The sequence below is a fragment of the Parasteatoda tepidariorum genome, chromosome 2 (genome assembly GCF_043381705.1).
Source record: "Parasteatoda tepidariorum isolate YZ-2023 chromosome 2, CAS_Ptep_4.0, whole genome shotgun sequence".
Lineage (NCBI taxonomy): Eukaryota > Metazoa > Arthropoda > Arachnida > Araneae > Theridiidae > Parasteatoda > Parasteatoda tepidariorum.
The window spans coordinates 82,123,130-82,142,547 of NC_092205.1; the positions used below are offsets into that span (position 1 = coordinate 82,123,130).

Here is a 19,418-nt window from a genome sequence, read left to right on the forward strand (position 1 = left end):
TATATATAAATAAATAAATTGTAAATATTTAAATAAAATGAGTGTTTTTTTAATAGGCAATAAGGAAACTATTTCTGATTTCTTTTGATACCTGTATAAATTAAAATATTTTAGTTAAAATAGTAAAATATGAGACTTGTTAATATTTTTATCAAACTTTATTTAATAAAAATAACAATAACAAGCAAATAAGAGGGTTTAGTTATGTTTGGCTTAGATATAAAACATAACTAGGTTGTTGTGATTTTAATTACCCATACAATATTTAAATAAATGGCTAAATATACAGCATTATAGTACGGGCGATTAATTTCTAATCACCAAGTTGAAGAATTCTAATTAATTAAAATGAGCAGTGCCAGACACATGTTTCATTTAAAAATGCTCATTCTTTCTTTCCCTATCATCATCTTTATTTATTTATTTATTCATTCAATTATTTATTATTAGTTTATTATTTTTTTCAAAAAGCTTCTAAATGTTGAAAGAAAATTATTTTTGAAGTAAATTTAAAGTGGTGGTATTTTCTAAATTCTATCCATTATTACAAGAAATTTGATATTTGGTTTACTTTAGCAATTTGGCATCAATTAATTGATTAGAAACACTGAGGAACAAATTTTTTGTCGCATTTATGCAGATGCATAATCTTGCTTAATTATGGTATGGGGATTTCAAATCTGAAAGTAATTTTCCTCTTAAAATTGTTTTTACTATCACATTTTTACTAAATTTTTGCCAAAATGTACAAGTTTAAAAACAGTATATATAACAGGAGATCACGTAATGGTTGTGGCAAACTTCTAAGGGAATTAAAGCACTTAACCCCGATTACCTGGAAATGTCGTCACACGCGGCTAGGAGGGCTTCATTATTATGACCTCTTTAGAAGCACACGTAGAATCAGTTAATTATAAGTAAGTGCCCATAGAGGTGTAAGACAATATTTCTGTTCATCAGATCCTGTACAGTTTTAATCATGGTGGTGTTGGGGAGAACGGGGTCAATTGTAACAAGGTACGATTGTAACAGAGCAAAAATTTCGAGTGTCGGTTTCTAGATTTGGTTCCTAGGTGGCGCACAAGGCGTATTTAATAAACCTACATGTACACCCCTGCTGGCAACCATTCTTATGTACTTTTGAAAGTGTTACATCACAAAAGTAAGTACTTTTTTGGTATTAGAATATGATATTGTAACAAAGTAATTTTGTTTAAACAAATAAAAATTATTAACCGAAAATGTCAGTGGACACCTTAATTAACATTTCAAAAAAAAAAGATTTGTTTTGTTAATTAACTAGCATTGTTTTAACAAATGAAGCTGAAATGGCGTCTTGGGGTCGATTGTAACAATAAATAAAGGGACGATTGTAACAGCTGCAAATAAATAATCTTACGTTTACAAACCATTACTTAACTCTTTAAGAATTACCAACAGTTTCCTATATCATTTATATTATATTGCATATGCATTATTTTATTTGTCACCTTTCACAGCATAAATTAAAATTTTTAACCCCTTAAAGTTAAAAGTTTAGCCCTTTAGGTCTCTGCTCATTATTATTTTTACTCCTAAAATATCATTACTATTTTGATCAATAAAAAAATATATCACAACTATGATAATATGTATAATTAACTATGTTTTAGTTGAATTTATGAACTGTTACAATTGACCCCGTAAGTGGGGACAATTGTAACAAGCGCACGACTGTCAAAAATTGTTAATAACTAATATAATAGCATTTAAAATAAGGTATTTTTTTTCTAGTAGAGGATAGTCTACTTTACTCGTCTGTCAATTAATACTAATAATATATTGGAATTTTTGTTAGTTATATGTTGACTAGTTGAATAGTTAGAATAGTTGAATAGTGAACATGTTGATTAGTTAAGTAAAAAATTTTACAATTGACCCCACTCTCCCCTTCTCTAACTCCGATGAAGTTTTTCGCAACATTTATACGATCTCCTGCTGTATATAACTTTTTTAAACTTTTACAATTTAACAAAAAATTAAAAAAATGTAATTTTTAAAAAAAAACGATTGTAGATTTGAAATCAGCGATGCGAAAGTATCTAAGATCAGTTAAAAATCTCATACAACAAAAAACGACACAAAAAATATCAATTTATGAATACATTAATCAGTTTTATAATTGAACTTGTTCTTATCTTGCGTTTTAGCGAAGAAAAAAAACTAAAGAGACAATACTTAAGAGAAATTTTTTTTTTGTGTAAAATAGCTTACATGTCTCCGTCGTATCTACTCTTGAGTCTGATTTCCACTCTTTCGTGAAAACATTTTTGGTTAAAGATTGTTGAGTTAGATTCAAAGCGTGGATGAAAACTGAAATCTATAAATTCTATTCTTGCTCGTTTTCCTTCGGGTGCCTAAGAAATATTTGAATATATTAAAAGTTACACATAAAGATATACATTTAAAGCTATGTAGGGGGACTTGTAATCACCACATTGAAAATAAATTGGAAAAAAAAAATACATTGTATATTCTTTGACATTTTTATATCAAAAACTGTAAAGTTGCTTTAAAGAAATTAGTTATAAATGACATAATCCAAAATTTGAATGGAAGTGGTCAAATTGAGTCATAAATTTTTTAAAAAAACGTATTTTTAATTTTAAAAAATCTGAAAATTCATCCGATTTTGTTCGTAATTAAAAATGATGCAAAAACTTGTCTACCATTCAATATGAAAATTATGCCTTATTAAAATAAAATAATAATATCTTATTGAAAATCTTATTGAAATCTTATTGAAAATCTTAAAATCTTATTGAAAATCTATAAATCTTATTGAAATACGAGTAGATCATAAATAATTAATATTTATTTTTATAATTATGCTCATTTAAATAACATACGACTAAAAAATGAGTATATGACGTCTCATTTTTTAAAATACGTATTTTGTTCAAAAATGAGAATAACTGTTTCAAATTTGAGTATGCACTTAAGGAGTACATAGTTTTCATATTCGAGTATATTTGCTTCAAAAGATGTGTCATTAATCAAAATAACACATTTATACTCATTTTTGAAAAATCATTTTTACGAGAAAAATAATGTGCATGAGAAAATTTCGTTTCTCATTTAAATTAAAAATTAAGCCTTGTTGAAAATTTGTAAACGATCGAAATAATTAAAAATTAAAAGGTACTGTATCTGAGGAATATAATGGGTGAGGTAAAATAACACATGCAAGCCGTAAAAGCTTTTAGCGAATTCCCAAACTTGAATAAAACCACGCTTTACTTGAATAAAATCACTTGTCTATAGACCAAATATAACCTTTTTTATTTGGTTGAAACATTTATTTTTGTTCAGCAGATGGCAGAAAATTTTAGAGACGTTCGTACACTGTGAAAAATTCTGGATTGCCACTCAAAGGCCGGTAATTTTTACTGTAAATTATATTTTTACCGGAACATGCTACGGAACAAAGAAGAAAAAAACTCTGATGTACCGTAATTTTTACATTAATAATGATGGCAAAATCACGAAATCATTCTAATTAAATACATACTACGGTATAATATTTTACGGAAAAAATAGATTTTACTGATGATGCACCCAAATTACCGGTACCCTATACAATTATTTGATCCAGAATTTTTTACAGTCATGTTTACTGGTGTAACTTCAAATCTTTTTATTTATTTGAAGAAACGAAATTTTAGTCTACATCAGTTCTTAACTTATATAATGATGATACGGATAAAGTGAAGATTAGTTATGAAAAAATACAACCAGCTGAGTTGGTCATTCGGGCAACGCAAAACATTCTGAGCTAACCAATACTTTAGAATTATATTAGAAAATTTAAATGCTCAGCAATAAAAACTGACTATTCGACTTACAGATTAATGATAAAGTTTAAAAAGGAAAATAAAATTGAAAATTAAATATATTCAACTTACGTAAAAAAAATAAAAAAAATCTTATAAGCCTGTGATGCAATTTGGGAGCAATCCCCAAAAGAGAATAGTGGGTATACAATTAAGTTAATCAGCTAATAATTTAAAAATTGCTTGTTTTTCAGGTTTCAAAGAACTTAATGTTACCTGAATCCACCAACTACATGAATCAGGAGGGAGATTTCTAGTTGGATATCCAGGAGTTTGTATCTCAGTTTCTTCAGTTATATTTCCACCGCATGGAGGACGTTCTGCAATTAGGAAACATATATATATATATATATATATATGTGTGTGTGTGTGTGTGTGTGTGTGTGTGTGTGTGTGTGTGTGTGTGTGTGTGTGTGTGTGTGTGTGTGTGTGTGTGTGTGTGTGTGTGTGTGTGTGTGTGTGTGTGTGTGTGTGTGTGTGTGTGTGTGTGTGTGTGTGTGTGTGTGTGTGTGTGTGTGTGTGTGTGTGTGTGTGNTATATACATATGTCATAGCGTCAGTAAATAATAAATGTTATTTGCCAACTTTGACGTAAATACCCGGATCAACATTGATTATAAAACCAATACAATTAGAATTAATATTTACTTCATAAAAATTTAATAAAGCTAAAAGAACTATGTATAGTTACAAAACTAGAACTTTCTCAATTGAAAATAGTTTTGAGTAAGTCTTCTCATCTTTTTAAATTAAAACATGTCTATTGTTAAAAATTCCGATGCTTCAACAAAATCTTACCATAATATTCTAAGGGTTCATCGGCATTCTCGCAAAATTGTCCAGAGGAATTTGGTGGACAAACACAGGTACAATTGGCTCCATCACCTCGATAGGGAGAAAGAAAACCACCATTCTGACATACACTCTCATTTCTGTTAGGACAACCATCTAAAATCAATGAATTGGAAGTTAATGCCAAATAAGAATTGTGAATAAATATGAATCATACAGCTGTTTAAGAGGAATGTAGACATTGCTGGTTATCAATAAAGGCATCCGATGAATCCATTTAGAAACAAAAAACCATGATTGGAAAAATTGATAATTAAACTTTTTCAAATGGAACACCGATGTTATATTTATAAATATTTTTCGCTGACCCTCTAATTACAAGCAAAAATATATTTTGATATTTTTCGGTTATAAAAACAGTCAAAAAGTTAGTAAGAAAATCTGTTGAACTAAAATATAAAATCCAAAATTGCAGTTCGAAAAAAAAATTTTTCGTTCCATTCATATTTAAAAATTTCTTAATAATTAATGTCGTAAATGAAAGACGTTTCAATGATGAATAACTGTTTTATTAGATATAAATAACTGCAAATAAATGCACATTTTTAAAAAAATGGTTTGGAAGATTTTACTTTTAACGAAAAAATAGACATCAATGCTTCATGATGTACTTCATAATCATAAATTATTAAAAATAAAATTTCTCACTAATTTTGAACAAAATAATGCAAAAAGTTTAAAAAATATGTTTTATAAAAATTCTGCATCAAAGAGCTGAGTCAAAAGAGATATGGGTTGAATAACACGTTGTTATACACTAGTTTAAATCGTTTTTTGATTAAATTTTTATTTTAATTAGATTTTATGGAAATTTAATTGATATTAAATTTCCTTAACTTTAAAAAATCCACATTTCTATTGCCTAGTGATTGCATAGTATTCTTAAAAGTTAGTGTTCTAAGATTAGTTTTTTTTATTCAAATAGGTAAAATTTTTGTGCAGTGTATGCAAAATGTCCTACATTATGTATAAGATTTTGGTATTCAATTTTAAAAATATGTGATTTATATTTTTTATTATATTTAGTAGTAAAAAAGGAAAACATGATATTAATAATATTAACTAAATAAGCCAATTAAAGTAAATTTGTGTTTTATAAAAATTTGGTTTATCGAATAAAGAAAAATGTTATTTTTGTTCAGTCTTCAACTCAGAAATATTTTTTTTTAAAAAAGAATAAAAGAAAGAAAAAAATAATGCGTTTTTCTTTCTCCGTGAACTTCCTATAACAAACTTTACTTAAGAGCATTGATCATTGTATAGAATACCTAGTTTAAGTGTATTATAATTCTCCAATTTTATATTAGCACTGTATACAATGTCTGTGCCAAGCATTGTATATAAAGTCTAGGTCATATATATACAATGCCAATTACGTATGTAGCTTCTTGTAATTAGGTAGTTAAGCTTTTAAGAGTGTTATTAATTTTTCAGATAGGTTCTTAAGTATTTTGGAGCAATTCTTTTTTCGCTTTATATATTTTTCTGCAACTATTGTAAAATCTTTCTCAATGATCGTACGAGTTCGCAGTTTTACATTAGTACGGAAATTAATTCGAAAATCTGATTCTATCTTATTTATTATTTTAAATGCTTAGAAATTAATTCAAACATTTTGCTGCATTTAATTATTTCTCTTAATCATATTTAAGTTACTAAAAATGTAACCTGGTTATGATTGAAAAAGCATGTACTTAATTTAAAGTAAAATATGTATTTGACATATTTTCCTTCTGAGATTTTAATGAATGTATCCTATTCCAGTCCAGCTCCTCTACTAATTGACTCAGATTAGTTCAATAATTGATTTTAAGTAACCTATTTGCTCTGTAATAAGTAGACATGAATTTATAATAATTCATGTTGTGTTGTGGAATTTAAAACTAGGTAAATGCAACGCTTCATGTTTGCAAATTGAAGACCCTTTATGATAATTGATAAAAATTGAGCATTTTTAGGTTTTAAAAAGCAAATGAAAAACAATTTTTTTGAAGTTTTGTAAACGTCAAAATGTTAAAAAATGTGTTCTTAGGTAATTTAGCTTTTGTACAAAATGTGGTAAAACTTACCGAGTTCTTGACTTAATGGGAGCACCGAAAACCAAAATTACCAAAACTCTTTGTTAATGATTTTGTTAACAAATTTTAACACATATCATAAGACAATAAATTTGTTGTTTTATAATATGAGTTAAAATTCGATAAATGTATTATAATTTGATAATTTTATCATGATATCTAAGAGCATGGCATGAAAATTATTTACTATGATAAATTTACTTAATAGTTTTGTATTTTAACTAAACACGTGGCGAGAACTATAATTTTTAAAACTGGAATTAGCGGTTAACGGGTGCCATATGAAAAGAAAAATTATCAAGGAAACAGTTTAAGTACTGTATATTTTGATTTCATTTACCGGAATTAATTATTTTTTTTACGGGAAATGTCTTAACGGGAATTTCTTTCCCTTGTGTCTTGTGATACTTTTAAAATAATACTTACTACTGCATGAATACATTTTATTGATCAATCTGGCATCTCTGAAACTTATTTCCTCACCAGATCCAATGAGTGTCTGAAAATGAGGATTCAAGGCCGCAATTGTGTTCTTTTGGAAATACTTTCCAGTAAAAGCCTAAAAGAAATTGTTAACAACAATGATCATCAAACTTATTTTTGCAAAAAATTTGAACATAATTGCTGAGAAAACTTCACTGAATACAATTCTAGACGTCCGAGTGCTTCTGAAATATAATACTTTGAAGGAAAAAAAAACTGCAGGGCGCCATGAGAGCTTTAAATGGTCAATGTTTTTTATGACAATGTAAGCCATTCATGACCCTGTGTAACTTTTTTTTTTCAAAATAGCATTTTTTTCCTGTTATCTATACTAGAAACTATTATACTGAAACAAATTCCGATATAAAACACCGGCACTTTAGTCCGTAAAATCCATTTTTACCGTATAAAACCTATATCTTAATTTTTAAAGTAATATTCTTTTAATTAGATTGAGTCAGTAATTTTATGGTAATTATTGTTGTAAAAATTACGGTACATCAGATTTTTTGTTCCACAACTTGATTAAGTAAAAATGGATTTTACGGCATCCTGAATGCCGGTACTTTTGCATGATTTGTTCCAAAACATTTTACAGTTTGCCAGAAATTATTTAAAAATTTTTTTTATTTACGGTAACATTGTGTAGAACGTATTATATTTTTATATTTCAATATTTTTTTTTATCTAAATAATTATCATTCGGTAAAAAAAATTAAACACAGCTCAATTTTTTACTATTGATTTAAGTTTAATTTATTTTAACCTACGTTGAGTAGAAAAATTTAAAGCAATAATTCAAAATTTATTATTAATGAATAATGCATTCGTAAATACAGAGGTTGGACAAAATAATGGACAAACTTCTACACTAGCACATTTTTTTTTTATCTTTCTTACAAAATATTTTGTGAAATATTTTACAAATTTAGAAGTGTTTAGGTGACGGGATTTCTCATACTTATTAATGAAGTTTAAACTTTTAGAGGCTTGAGGGAAAGACTATAAATTACAAATGTAAAATAATGCTTTTAAACACCATATGCCAAAAATTTAAATTTTCCCGAGCATGCGTAGTATAAAAGAGCAGTTTCAATTGCTCATAACTTAGAGCAGCTTGAAACAATTGTTTTTCTAATTTTGTAGTTTATTTTAAATTGCTCTAAAGATTTCGTTTATTGTTCATGAATATTTTTAAAGTTATAGCAAAAAAACGCTAAATAGAATAAATTATATTTTTAAAAAAAATGTCCATATCTCTGTAAATATTTACGCTAGGTTTACGAAATTTTGTGCAGTTATCGAATATAATAACCAATTGTTATGAGTTACAAAATTATAGCTACATTTTTCTCTATAGGGTATTCAAAAACATTATTTTAAAATCGAAATTGTAGATCCAACATGACCCTCTTAGCCAACAACTGGATACATCATAAGTGCTTTATTTGCTTAAATAGTACCAGGTTTCTTCTCTAGTTAAACCATAGTACCGTGTAAGAAACGTTAAAAAGCACGACGATAGTCTCATTTGTTTGATTTGTTGTCTCCCCCCCCCCAATTAGTGATTTATATCAGCATCGTATTTATTTTAAGTATGATCTAATAAAGAATGGCCGCATACTATGAATCACAGGGGAAAAAATATCTGGTTAAATTACCGTATTGAATGGTAATGACATTTGTAGTATTCTGGTATCAAGAACCACAATACACGGTATTTAAACCATTCATGTGGTAATTTTTCCATTCATGCGGTAACGGTTTACCAGAAACTCTGATTTTCAAAATTATTGTCCTTACTACTACAAATTTAGCAAATAAATATAAAACTGAGAAGTAAATTTAGCAAAATAAAAGATTTTTATGCTATGCTCAAATGTATCATAATAAAATTACCAACTTTTGTCGCATATTATGAAACTGTATTTTATTGCTAATTTTACAAGAATCATTACCAAAGCGCTTCGGTGGAAAGTACAGAGCTTTTTGTTGCCCCTATATAGCCGAAAACATGGTAAATTTTAACTTATTCTGGTAATTTTGTCCATCCTTTTTTTTCTCAGAGAGCTTATGGTATCATGGATGTTCTTATAGACCTTTTAAATCTTTGTAGAAAGTGGGAAATAAGCAAGATCAGTATTTATTTCCACTGAACCATTATTTTTAACAGTTGCAAAGAGAATATTTGGTAATATTAATTCTTAAATGAATTGCGAAGATTTAATATTAATTTGCGCCTTTGTTTCGAATTATTTTTTCCTCTGAGTTTTGTCAAATAACAAATTATATTTCCTTAAAATTATTTCTGGCGAAAATTAAGATTAATACTCCCCTGTCAGAAAAGCGGTTTAGAGTTGAAGCGTGACATTAGTATTTTGACTCTTAGCCTTCAACCTTAATAAAGTGTTAAATAGAACCTTTTTTTTTTAAGTTGAGCCTTAATATAACGTAATCAAGATTGATCAGCATAATAATACGGTTCACCTTAACACTATATTAAAGGTTGCAGTAAAGTTGGTCAATATTACACTCAGGACTCGAAAAAACTCAGAAATTTCACCCGTCCCCGAGGACGGTTTGTCCAACAATGTTTCCTCGTCCTCCTTTGAAACTAACCCGTCCCTTCTAAATAAATGAAAATATAATTTTCTCTTATTTATTACTAACAATTATATAAATTTCACAATGAATTAGTAGTTACTACGATTACAAATACTAGGATAACATTATACGGTAATAAAAGAAATACTAGGTTACTGATAGTAAAACCTAGTATTTCTTTAATGAAATAATTTATTTCTTTAATGAAGTAATTTAAATAACAAAGATAAAGTCTTCTGTCAATTATNATTATACAGTAATAAGAGAAATACTAGGTTACTAATAGTAAAACCTAGTATTTCTATAATGAAATAATTTATTTCTTTAATGAAATAATTTAAATAACAAAGGTCAAGTTATTTGTCAATTATCATGTCAATTTATCCGATGGTACTGCGTTTTTTAAATGTATCGAATACGACGTTTGCCAGTTCCTCAACCAAGCCAATGATTTGCAGAGGTTTCTGTACAGAAATCTGAAAGAGGTTTTTCATTTAGGTAGATATTCATAATTGCGGTTGACGCTTCTTGTTTAAGGCCAGTACGTAATGTGTGTGTTTTTTTTTTTTTTTNTTTTTTTTTTTTTTTTTTTTTTTTTTTTTTGTAAGTTCATTGGTGAAAAACCCTTTTCAACCACTGCAGTGCTCCCAGACAGAGAAAACATCAGTTCCACCATGCGCAGTATGTTGCTGTATTTCGAGATTAGAGGGTCATTTTAGAAGTGAGGAGCTAGACTCTTGTAAGATAACAAAAATTGAAAATATATCACGAACATCAATGGGAAAATGGCCGTCCACGCGGACGTTGGATTCGAGAAATTTGTTGTCCGCGGGGAATTTTTGACCGTCCAGGACGGGCGGACGGGCGGTTTTTCGAGCCCTGATTAATGGCCTGTTAGAAATTTCTCGGAAAAAATGGTTGATTGACAATATATTGAACGGTTATTTTACCATATTAAATCAAGACAGTCAAATAACCATAAATAAAATAGTAATGAAACTGTTAAGTATGAGAAAAAACTGTTTATTAACTGCTTTCATTTAATACAGTTAAACAAACAGAATTTTATCGCACTAACTAGAACCACCTAATGAATCTACTTAGTTCTTTGCAACTGCGTACATACCATAGCCGAGAGTCCTAGTTTTGACTCTGCAATATTTCCTCCATTCCCATCAACACGTGAAGAATTTCCAGTGTCCGGTACTCTCCAATGTCCATTACCTTACGGAAAGCCGAGCTACTATGTTTAGTTAAATAATAATTTATTTTTTTTACGTTTTTGAAAAATGCTAGTTGTAAATGGTTAAAAAATCATAAAGGAAAAAAATGTTCTTTACCATAAAATTTACGGTTAATCGGATGGACAGACAGCTGCCAATTATTTTATCATAATTTTAGAATGAAAATTTTAGCAGTGTATGGTTCAACACGCTCTAAATTGCAAAGTGTACATTAATAGTGATGTTAATAAACCATCCTTTATTAATGTAATTATTTTCTTACTTACCATCGGTCCGTAGTGCATTATCGATTTATAATCGTATTCAATGCCTCTTGGACTTTCGATTCCTCTATCGAACTGGGAATACCTTTGTACAGGCATGTTGTGCCAGTTTATGTGTATGTAGCCATCACGGTCATTTCTGGACTGCTCGTGGTAGAACCCGATGGCATGTCCAATTTCATGAATGATGATATTGGACTGAATAAAATAAATAGAATACATTATTTAGTATGCATGAATCAAAACATATAGGAGATTGAAAACTATTGAATGCTTTTTAAGAACACCATAAAGCAACATTTACAATAAAGCAATAGGTTCGAAATACTTCTAATAATGAACTTCGATGAAGTTCTTTTAAAGAACACTTTCAAATATTTGACAGCATATATTCTATCATTTGAGACTTAAATTCATATCTAACATAAAAACTTCGTCATGAGGAAAAGTAAGAATAAAAATAATTTTTAAAACTTAAACAACTTTTAATCAAATCTTAAGAGGGAAAGAAAGTTTTTACTTACTCGATTACAACGTTCTCCTATGGATACATCTTGTCCAGTAAAAAATCCGTTGACCCTGCCAATCATAGACCAACAACTACAAAAAATAAATCCTTTTTAGTTTCATATTAATTTAGTATTTTATTGTCCTTCAGATTATTACTTTTTAAGTTAATTCATTTCATTACCAATTATTCAATGATACATTAAGATCATTGATTGCAGTTATAACACACTGAGCAAAACATTCTGGCAAAAAACAAAAAATAAGAAAAAAATTCTCGTTCTCTGTAATACTTCCGGATCAAATTTTGGCAAAAAGTATGTTAAAGTATGTATGTAAAAGTATGTTGGCAAAAAGTAGTTTTGGTCATCCCAGGTGCATCATACGTAAAATTAATTTTACTTAAAAAACCATTTTTAACGTAAAATTTTATACCGTCGATTTAACAGTTGTAATTATTTATCTACAGAGCTTCCGTGATTTTAGAAATAACATTTATGTAAAAAGTACGGAAATTCAGATTCTTTGTTATGTAAATTTCTCGGTAAAATTGGATTTTACGTAAAAAGTACCAGTACTCTAGATACCGGTGCATTTGACAGTAATTTGAATCGGAATTTTCACATTGTGATAACGATTATTTTTGATAGATAAATTCAGGTAATTAACATCAAAAATTTACGAAACTTAAAACATTTATTTGGTAATTTTTCAATTATGCTAAGGGCTTATCGAAAATTTTGATTTCCAAAATTATAGTTCTCTTCAGCACATATTAAGCAAAAATATAAAACTGAAAATTAGATTTAATATAAAAAATGGTTTTCACGCCATGCTCTGAAAACTCCAGATAAAACCAGCAAAACGCTCTACATAACTATCATTCATTTTACCATTTTTGGGTAATTTTAATATTCTATGTTACGTATTTTTCCAAATAGAGATAGACCTTATGATCTGTTTCCTTTCGATGGTTTATTTGAAAAGACAGTGTATTTCAACAGTTGAATAGGAGTTAGCTGACGGATAATTATTTGTTTTTCTAATATATTTCCATATTTTAAATGGGGGGAAAGGTCTAATTGATACTTGCAAGTGTTTTAAATATACTAAACAGAGATAGATCGAACGATGGTGTCTGTTTGGATATTGAAAAAGGTTTACTGCTACCATTTGGCTGTTCTTTATACAGTGACTGTAGTGTGTTAATTTAATATTTGAGCTTTTTGCGCTGTTTAGTTTCATTTATTAACCAACCATCGATTGGTTTATAAGGTTTTTTTTCAATCAATAAATTTATAGCGGTTAATGATTAATGTAGCGATTTTATTGCAATAAAATTATATTTATGCGCGAAGGAAAAATTCTGATAAAATTATCATACTATATGTTAATGACATTTCTGGTGAAAAAAATATTATTATGGTTATCAAAACATAAATATTTGATATTCAAACCATTCATTTAGTAATTTTACTGTTCACTCTGGTAACTGTTTATCGGAAATTCTGTTTTTTCGAAATTATAGTTCTTATTACCATACATTCAGCAAAAATACAAGAATGAAAAATAAATTTAACTGAATAAATAGTGTTTATGACATGCTCTAAGGTATCATGATAAGATTATAAAATTTTAACACATTTACCAAATTTTATCATTCATGGTAAAACCCTATTTTAATATTAATTTTATTATAATCAATACGAAAGCCTTGCGATAAAAATCACCGAACTTTTCGTGTTCCTGCAAAGCCAGAAATACAGTAAATGTTATAATATTCCGATAGTTTTGACCCTGCTTCTTTTCTCAGTGTCAAACAATTCAAATTTGAATTAAGGAAAACAACATGAATAAAGCACAAATTAAGGTACAAAAATGGACATTAATATAGTTTTGGTTCAGTTAACAAGAGCCTTTATGTCCTCAATGTCTAAGCACAAGAAATATTTAATACAAAAAAAGAAAGTTATAAATTGTTTGTGTTTAGATTCTTAAGAAGGTTGTTGTTTATAAAACCGAAGCTATAGTAATGTCCATTTCTGTACCTTTATTTGTATTTTATTCATGTTGTTTTGCTTTATTAATACAAAGTCCAAAGTATACCTTATAATCATTCGGATATTCCAATGTGATTTCAAATTATTCATAAATTATTTTATAAACATCTCGTTATTGACGAGACGTTTAAGAATAAACTTAACTCATAGCGAGATGAAAATGAAATAAAATTGTACCTAATTAATATGATAAAATTTCGGTAGAATAATTATCTAATACAGCCTAAATATCTACTTAAAATAACTATTAATTATTACCCACAGGAAATTAAAATAACACTTGTAATATTTAGATATATTTAAAATTGATAAAAAATGGAAAAATAAAAGAAGAGAATGAAAAAGAGAAATATCAAAACGGATTGACCTTGCTCTACGTAAACAAGAAAACAAGTTTTTGATTGGAACCTCAAGGCAATAGAAGAAGAGGAAAGCACGAAAATACTTGCACAAGACGGTATTAAGTAAACTAAAAACAATAGCAATACATAGTGGTCGTATTAATACAATAAAATTTTGGTGGATTAATTATCTACTACACTTCCAAATTTTGCTTAAAATAATTATTTATCGATGCCTGCAGAAAACTAAAAAATTACTTACAATAATATATATGAAACATTTGAAAAGAATGAAAAAAGGAAAAAAATAAACTATGAAAAAAATGAAAGGAAAATGAAAAAAAAATTATGAAATAAAAATGGATTGGCCATGTTCTACGTCAGTGTTTCCCAAAGTGTGGTACGCGTACCCCCAGGGGAACGGGAACAGTTTAGCGGGGGTACGCATTCTTATACGAAATATCTTACATCAAGCGAAAATTTCACAAAATTTTATTTAAAATCAAAGCTAGCCACAAAAATTTACGATTACGTATTTTTCTATTGGCTATTTTTTGCAGAGTTAACAGTTAATAATTAGTTTTGTCAACAGCCAGCTGTGATATCTAATTTTCGTGCACTTTTTAATAGTAAAAAACATATTCATTTTTTGATTAGTGGTACACAGCGTTACGAAAAATTTTGAAAGGGTACACAAAAGTAATAAGTTTGGGATACACTGTTTTACGTAAACCTGAGAAATTTAAAGTAAAACAAGTCTTTCATTGGAACCCTAAGGGTAAAAAAAAAGAAGAAAGATCCAAAAATATTTGGTGCAGGACAATTACACATGAATTGAAAATAATAAGAAGAACATGGGAGAGGGCTAATATCTGGTCACAAATAGGGTGAGATGAAAAGTTATTATAGAAGCCCTATGCTTCAATTCGGAGTGAAGAGGAATACGTATATATGTAAAAAAAAAATGATTTAAATAAAATAAATGTTGTAAATGATAGGATATTTACCCTTCTTTGTCTGCTCTGAATCGTAAAAAGCTGAAATCCGTTGGCTTTTCTGTAAATTTCAAACATGAATGTTTTTCCCATTCTTTCATTGCATCTACAATCATGGATTTTAAATTATCGTCCACTGCTACATATAAAAAGAGTAAATTTGGTTATTTTAATTTAATATAATATAAATACTTCAAATTCAAAATAACAAGTATTTTTAAATTAATTAGATTTCATTAAAACTATACTATTTTATAGACACTGTTGGAAATTTCTCGGAAAAAATGGCTAAATAACAATTTATTTAATTGCTATTTTACTATATTCAACTAAAACAGTCAAACTACCATAAAAAAGATGTTATTCTAACTATTAAATGTTAGAAAAATCGTTTATCGATGGTTGTCAATCTCCTCATGACCGATTGTGCGAGAATTTGAATCCCAAAGATGACACCACTTCTTTCAATAAAGTTTGCAATGTTCTATCCAATTGGCGATTCTGGACTATTAAAAAAGTAAACTCTCATTTTCGCATATATGTTCATTGAGCACTCATTGAACACAAAAAAGTATAATATTTCTTAATTTTCATGAAAGAAAACACCATCAGAAAAACTAATTGAACCACGTTCCATGATTCATTTGGTAAAACACAACTAAACTATAACTTAACTCTAATGTTCATGACCTAACAAAAAGCCTCGCATAACCTAACTCCTATGTCTAGTTAAATTTCATTCTGACGGTTTTTTAACCATACCAGTTGTTAACGGTTTCAAATAAAGATAAGAAATGTTCATAACCGTGAACTTAACAGTAAGTTGAACGGACAGACTGTTGTCAATTATTTTGCCTTCATTTTAGAATGAAAATTCTAACAGTGTAGGAAATTAATTATGTCGAATAATTAATACTTCGATTTTTGAAACTTAAAAGTTTTAATTTTGTTTTCTGATTTAACTTCATTTGATCTCGTATCCATTTGCTTTTATTTCTCTATAACTATTAAATGTATCTGAGTTTGCAACTTTCTTTTATTGCAAAGTCATGTAAATTTAAAAACAATAAATTGCATATTGATAAGCATTGATAAGATTTAGATATTAGTTATTTTATTTACAGGAATTCCTTAAAATGAAAATCATGATGGATTTAATTCATTATTTTATATTAAATTTGGATTGAAACAATATTTTTAAAGAAATTTGGACATTTTTAAAATGTTATTATAATGGTAAAAATAATTTTTCTAAAATCTATTAGTAATGATAGAGTACAACATACAAATAATTCTTACAACTATGAAAGTTATAGGAGATTTTGCCATTTGTCCATAAAGTAAAAACATTGACGATGCCTTTCATTTCTTGCACATCCCTCAAAGATGAACGTCCCCATGGTAATGCAATATCCCCCTGCACTATTTTTCTTCCATCGAATGTCTTTGTGGGGTTGAACTCCGTCAATAAATTCTAAATTAAAAAAGAACATATTAATAACAATCGGTATTTTTTGAATTATTATAAAAAAGAAAGCTAATATTAATTATATAAAGTGAATGGAAATTATCTGTCCAATCTTAAGAAATTGTTTAAAGTAATAAATACAAGGTACCTAAATTTCACATATTCGAGAAAAGCTTACACTTTTAATTCACACTGTGAAATATAAACTGTACGAATCAAATTACATATAAAGCACCGGCACTTTGAGTGCAGCACCCGCAAAATCTACTTTCCGTAGAATATTATACCGTAATTTTTACTGTAGTACTTATCTAATTATAGTGATTGAGTCATTACAAGGTAATTATTGCTGCAAAATTTACGGTGTATCAGATTTTTTGTACAGTGAAATGTTCCGGTGAGAATGAATTTATAGTAGAGGTACTTCTACCGTAAGTGCCAGTACTTTTTACAGAAATTCATTCCAAATTTTTTTTACCGCGCATTAGGGGAGAAAACTACTAAAAAGCGTAAGAATATGATAATAAACTTGTAAAAATCACTATACAAGGCATGTAATCTATTAAATGGTTAAATAAAGGCTTAAACGTGAGAAAATAAATGGACATTGCATGATAAAACTTCGTATAAATTAAATTTTATGAACTGCTGTTACTTTTAAAAACCATGCAAATCATTATATTTCTTTCAAGAATTATTGCGTGGCCAGATTCATTTATTTTTTGCAACAATCATACATATTAAAATACTTTAAATTATATTTTTTTATTCTTATGTACTTATTTTTTTATGAAATTATAAATTAAAAGAAAATGTAAATCGCAGTTCAAGTTATTTTTATCGTTGATATTAAATAAAGAAGATTTTTTTTAACATTATTTTTCAGTTTTCTTTTCTTATAATTATTGATTGTTGCATGATTATGCTTAGTGCAATAGTGATTTCGCATTTATTCGCAAAACGCATTCGAATTTATTAAAAATGTATTTATATATTTATGTATACATTAAAATTTATTAAAAATAAATTTGTTAAAAATTATTCAAATTAATTAAAAATATATTCAAGTTGTATTCAATTGAATTTATTAAATATATGTTTATGCATAATTCGTTAAAATTTATTAAAAATATATTTATATAAGATTTCATTAAATTCAATAAATTTATGAAATTTATTAAATTCATTAAATTTACTTATATATCTAGAATTTCAGGTTATTCTGTAATGACAACCCTTAATATATGTTTACAGATTCCTTGTAAAAAAATTAAGTCAAAAAATACGCACAACGTAAAACAATATTTAAAAGAAGAAAAAACAAAATTTCCATCGAAATCAGTCGAATAATCAGTGAGGGATTTGGAATAAAAAACATCGAAACCTGTCATGTTGTCGGGGGAAACAGAAAGAACCTAAGGTGAGATTATTAGCAACACTTTCAAGTTTTATCAGGCAATCAAACTGGTTTAGGTGGGTTTTTTTTCCTCACCTTTCACCAATACTGATTAGTTACCTTTTGAGTATGCCTTTCCCTTTCCCCACCCTGCATGATTTTGACTTCAGTTTTAAAGTTATTCTAAAAATTTATAATGTGGGATGACTTTATAGAACAGCCTGTATGAAACGGAATTTAAAAATGTCTAAAACTAACGAAATGTTTGTTTAAAAGAGAATGACATAGCCTACTGGTCATAATTTTTTTTTTTTAGGAATGTGGTTCAAGAGGGCAAATAATTTAAAGAAACTAATACTTTTCAGTTTAAAAGAATAAAAATTAATTGGAAGAATTAAAAACAAAATAACATTCATTGCTATCTTGATTTAATTTTAACATTCCACAAGAATGAAATTTGTTTTATTTAGGTGTGGTTTTTAATAAGCTTTGTTTTTTACTCAATTAAGTAAAACAAGTGGGCTGCGCCCCCTGCTAGCTAACGCTTTGAGCCACCTCAGCTAGAATTGGCATGTAAAATTTTTAGCGGCAATCATTGATCGATTCGCCGTATGAGAGAAATAGCAACGTAAACAAAGCAAAGCAAACGTTGCCACTGGCGGAAAAGAAATACAGCCAAAATTTGGGAGCCACGTAAGAGAATTATGTATATTAGATAACGCGATATTTCTTTAATTTAACTAATTAATATTTTTTTTATTTTCGTAACCCAAATGAAATTTGTAGGAATTCATGGTACTTGATATATTTGAAAATTATAGTTATCACTAATACACGTGATATCAATAATACTCGTGATAATATCTTATTCAATATCTATCGCTGTCGATAATCACCTGTTGCAGCCTAGCTGTCAATAATGATCTGTTATAACATAGTTGTCGTTACAGACCTTTGATATCATACATAGAAGAAAGCAATTCTGGTAAAATTATCGTACAAATTAATGAAGACATTTTTGTTTAAAAAGAATAAAAATAAAAAAATTTAATGAAAAAACGTATCTTTTGTCCAAAAAAAAGAAAATATGATATTTAGTGTAAGAAGAGATATTCACTATACACTACGGAAATTAGTTTCAAACATCTTTATTGCGATGTTTAGAAAATATCGATATATCCTGATCGATGTTCCCTATATCGATATACCTAGCTGTAATAATGATTGAAAAAAAATATTTAACTTACCAAGCCGTC

General features: G+C 27.9%; 2 protein-coding genes across 2 annotated transcripts in view; one reads left to right on the forward strand and one right to left on the reverse strand.

The window, feature by feature from the left end:
• Positions 1–16,768, reverse strand: part of LOC122268366 (zinc metalloproteinase nas-36) — a gene marked incomplete at its 5' end in the record, with an annotated part of 17,390 nt that extends 622 nt beyond the window's left edge. The window contains 8 exon segments of the mRNA XM_071178143.1: positions 2,254–2,396; positions 4,089–4,192; positions 4,670–4,819; positions 7,228–7,360; positions 11,399–11,593; positions 11,920–11,995; positions 15,311–15,437; positions 16,598–16,768. Of these exon segments, the coding sequence (XP_071034244.1) occupies positions 2,254–2,396; positions 4,089–4,192; positions 4,670–4,819; positions 7,228–7,360; positions 11,399–11,593; positions 11,920–11,995; positions 15,311–15,437; positions 16,598–16,664 (995 nt within the window).
• LOC107449664 (blastula protease 10) overlaps positions 1–19,418 on the forward strand; it is a 124,262-nt gene that overhangs the window by 99,779 nt on the left and 5,065 nt on the right. The gene's annotated exons all lie outside the window — the stretch shown is intronic.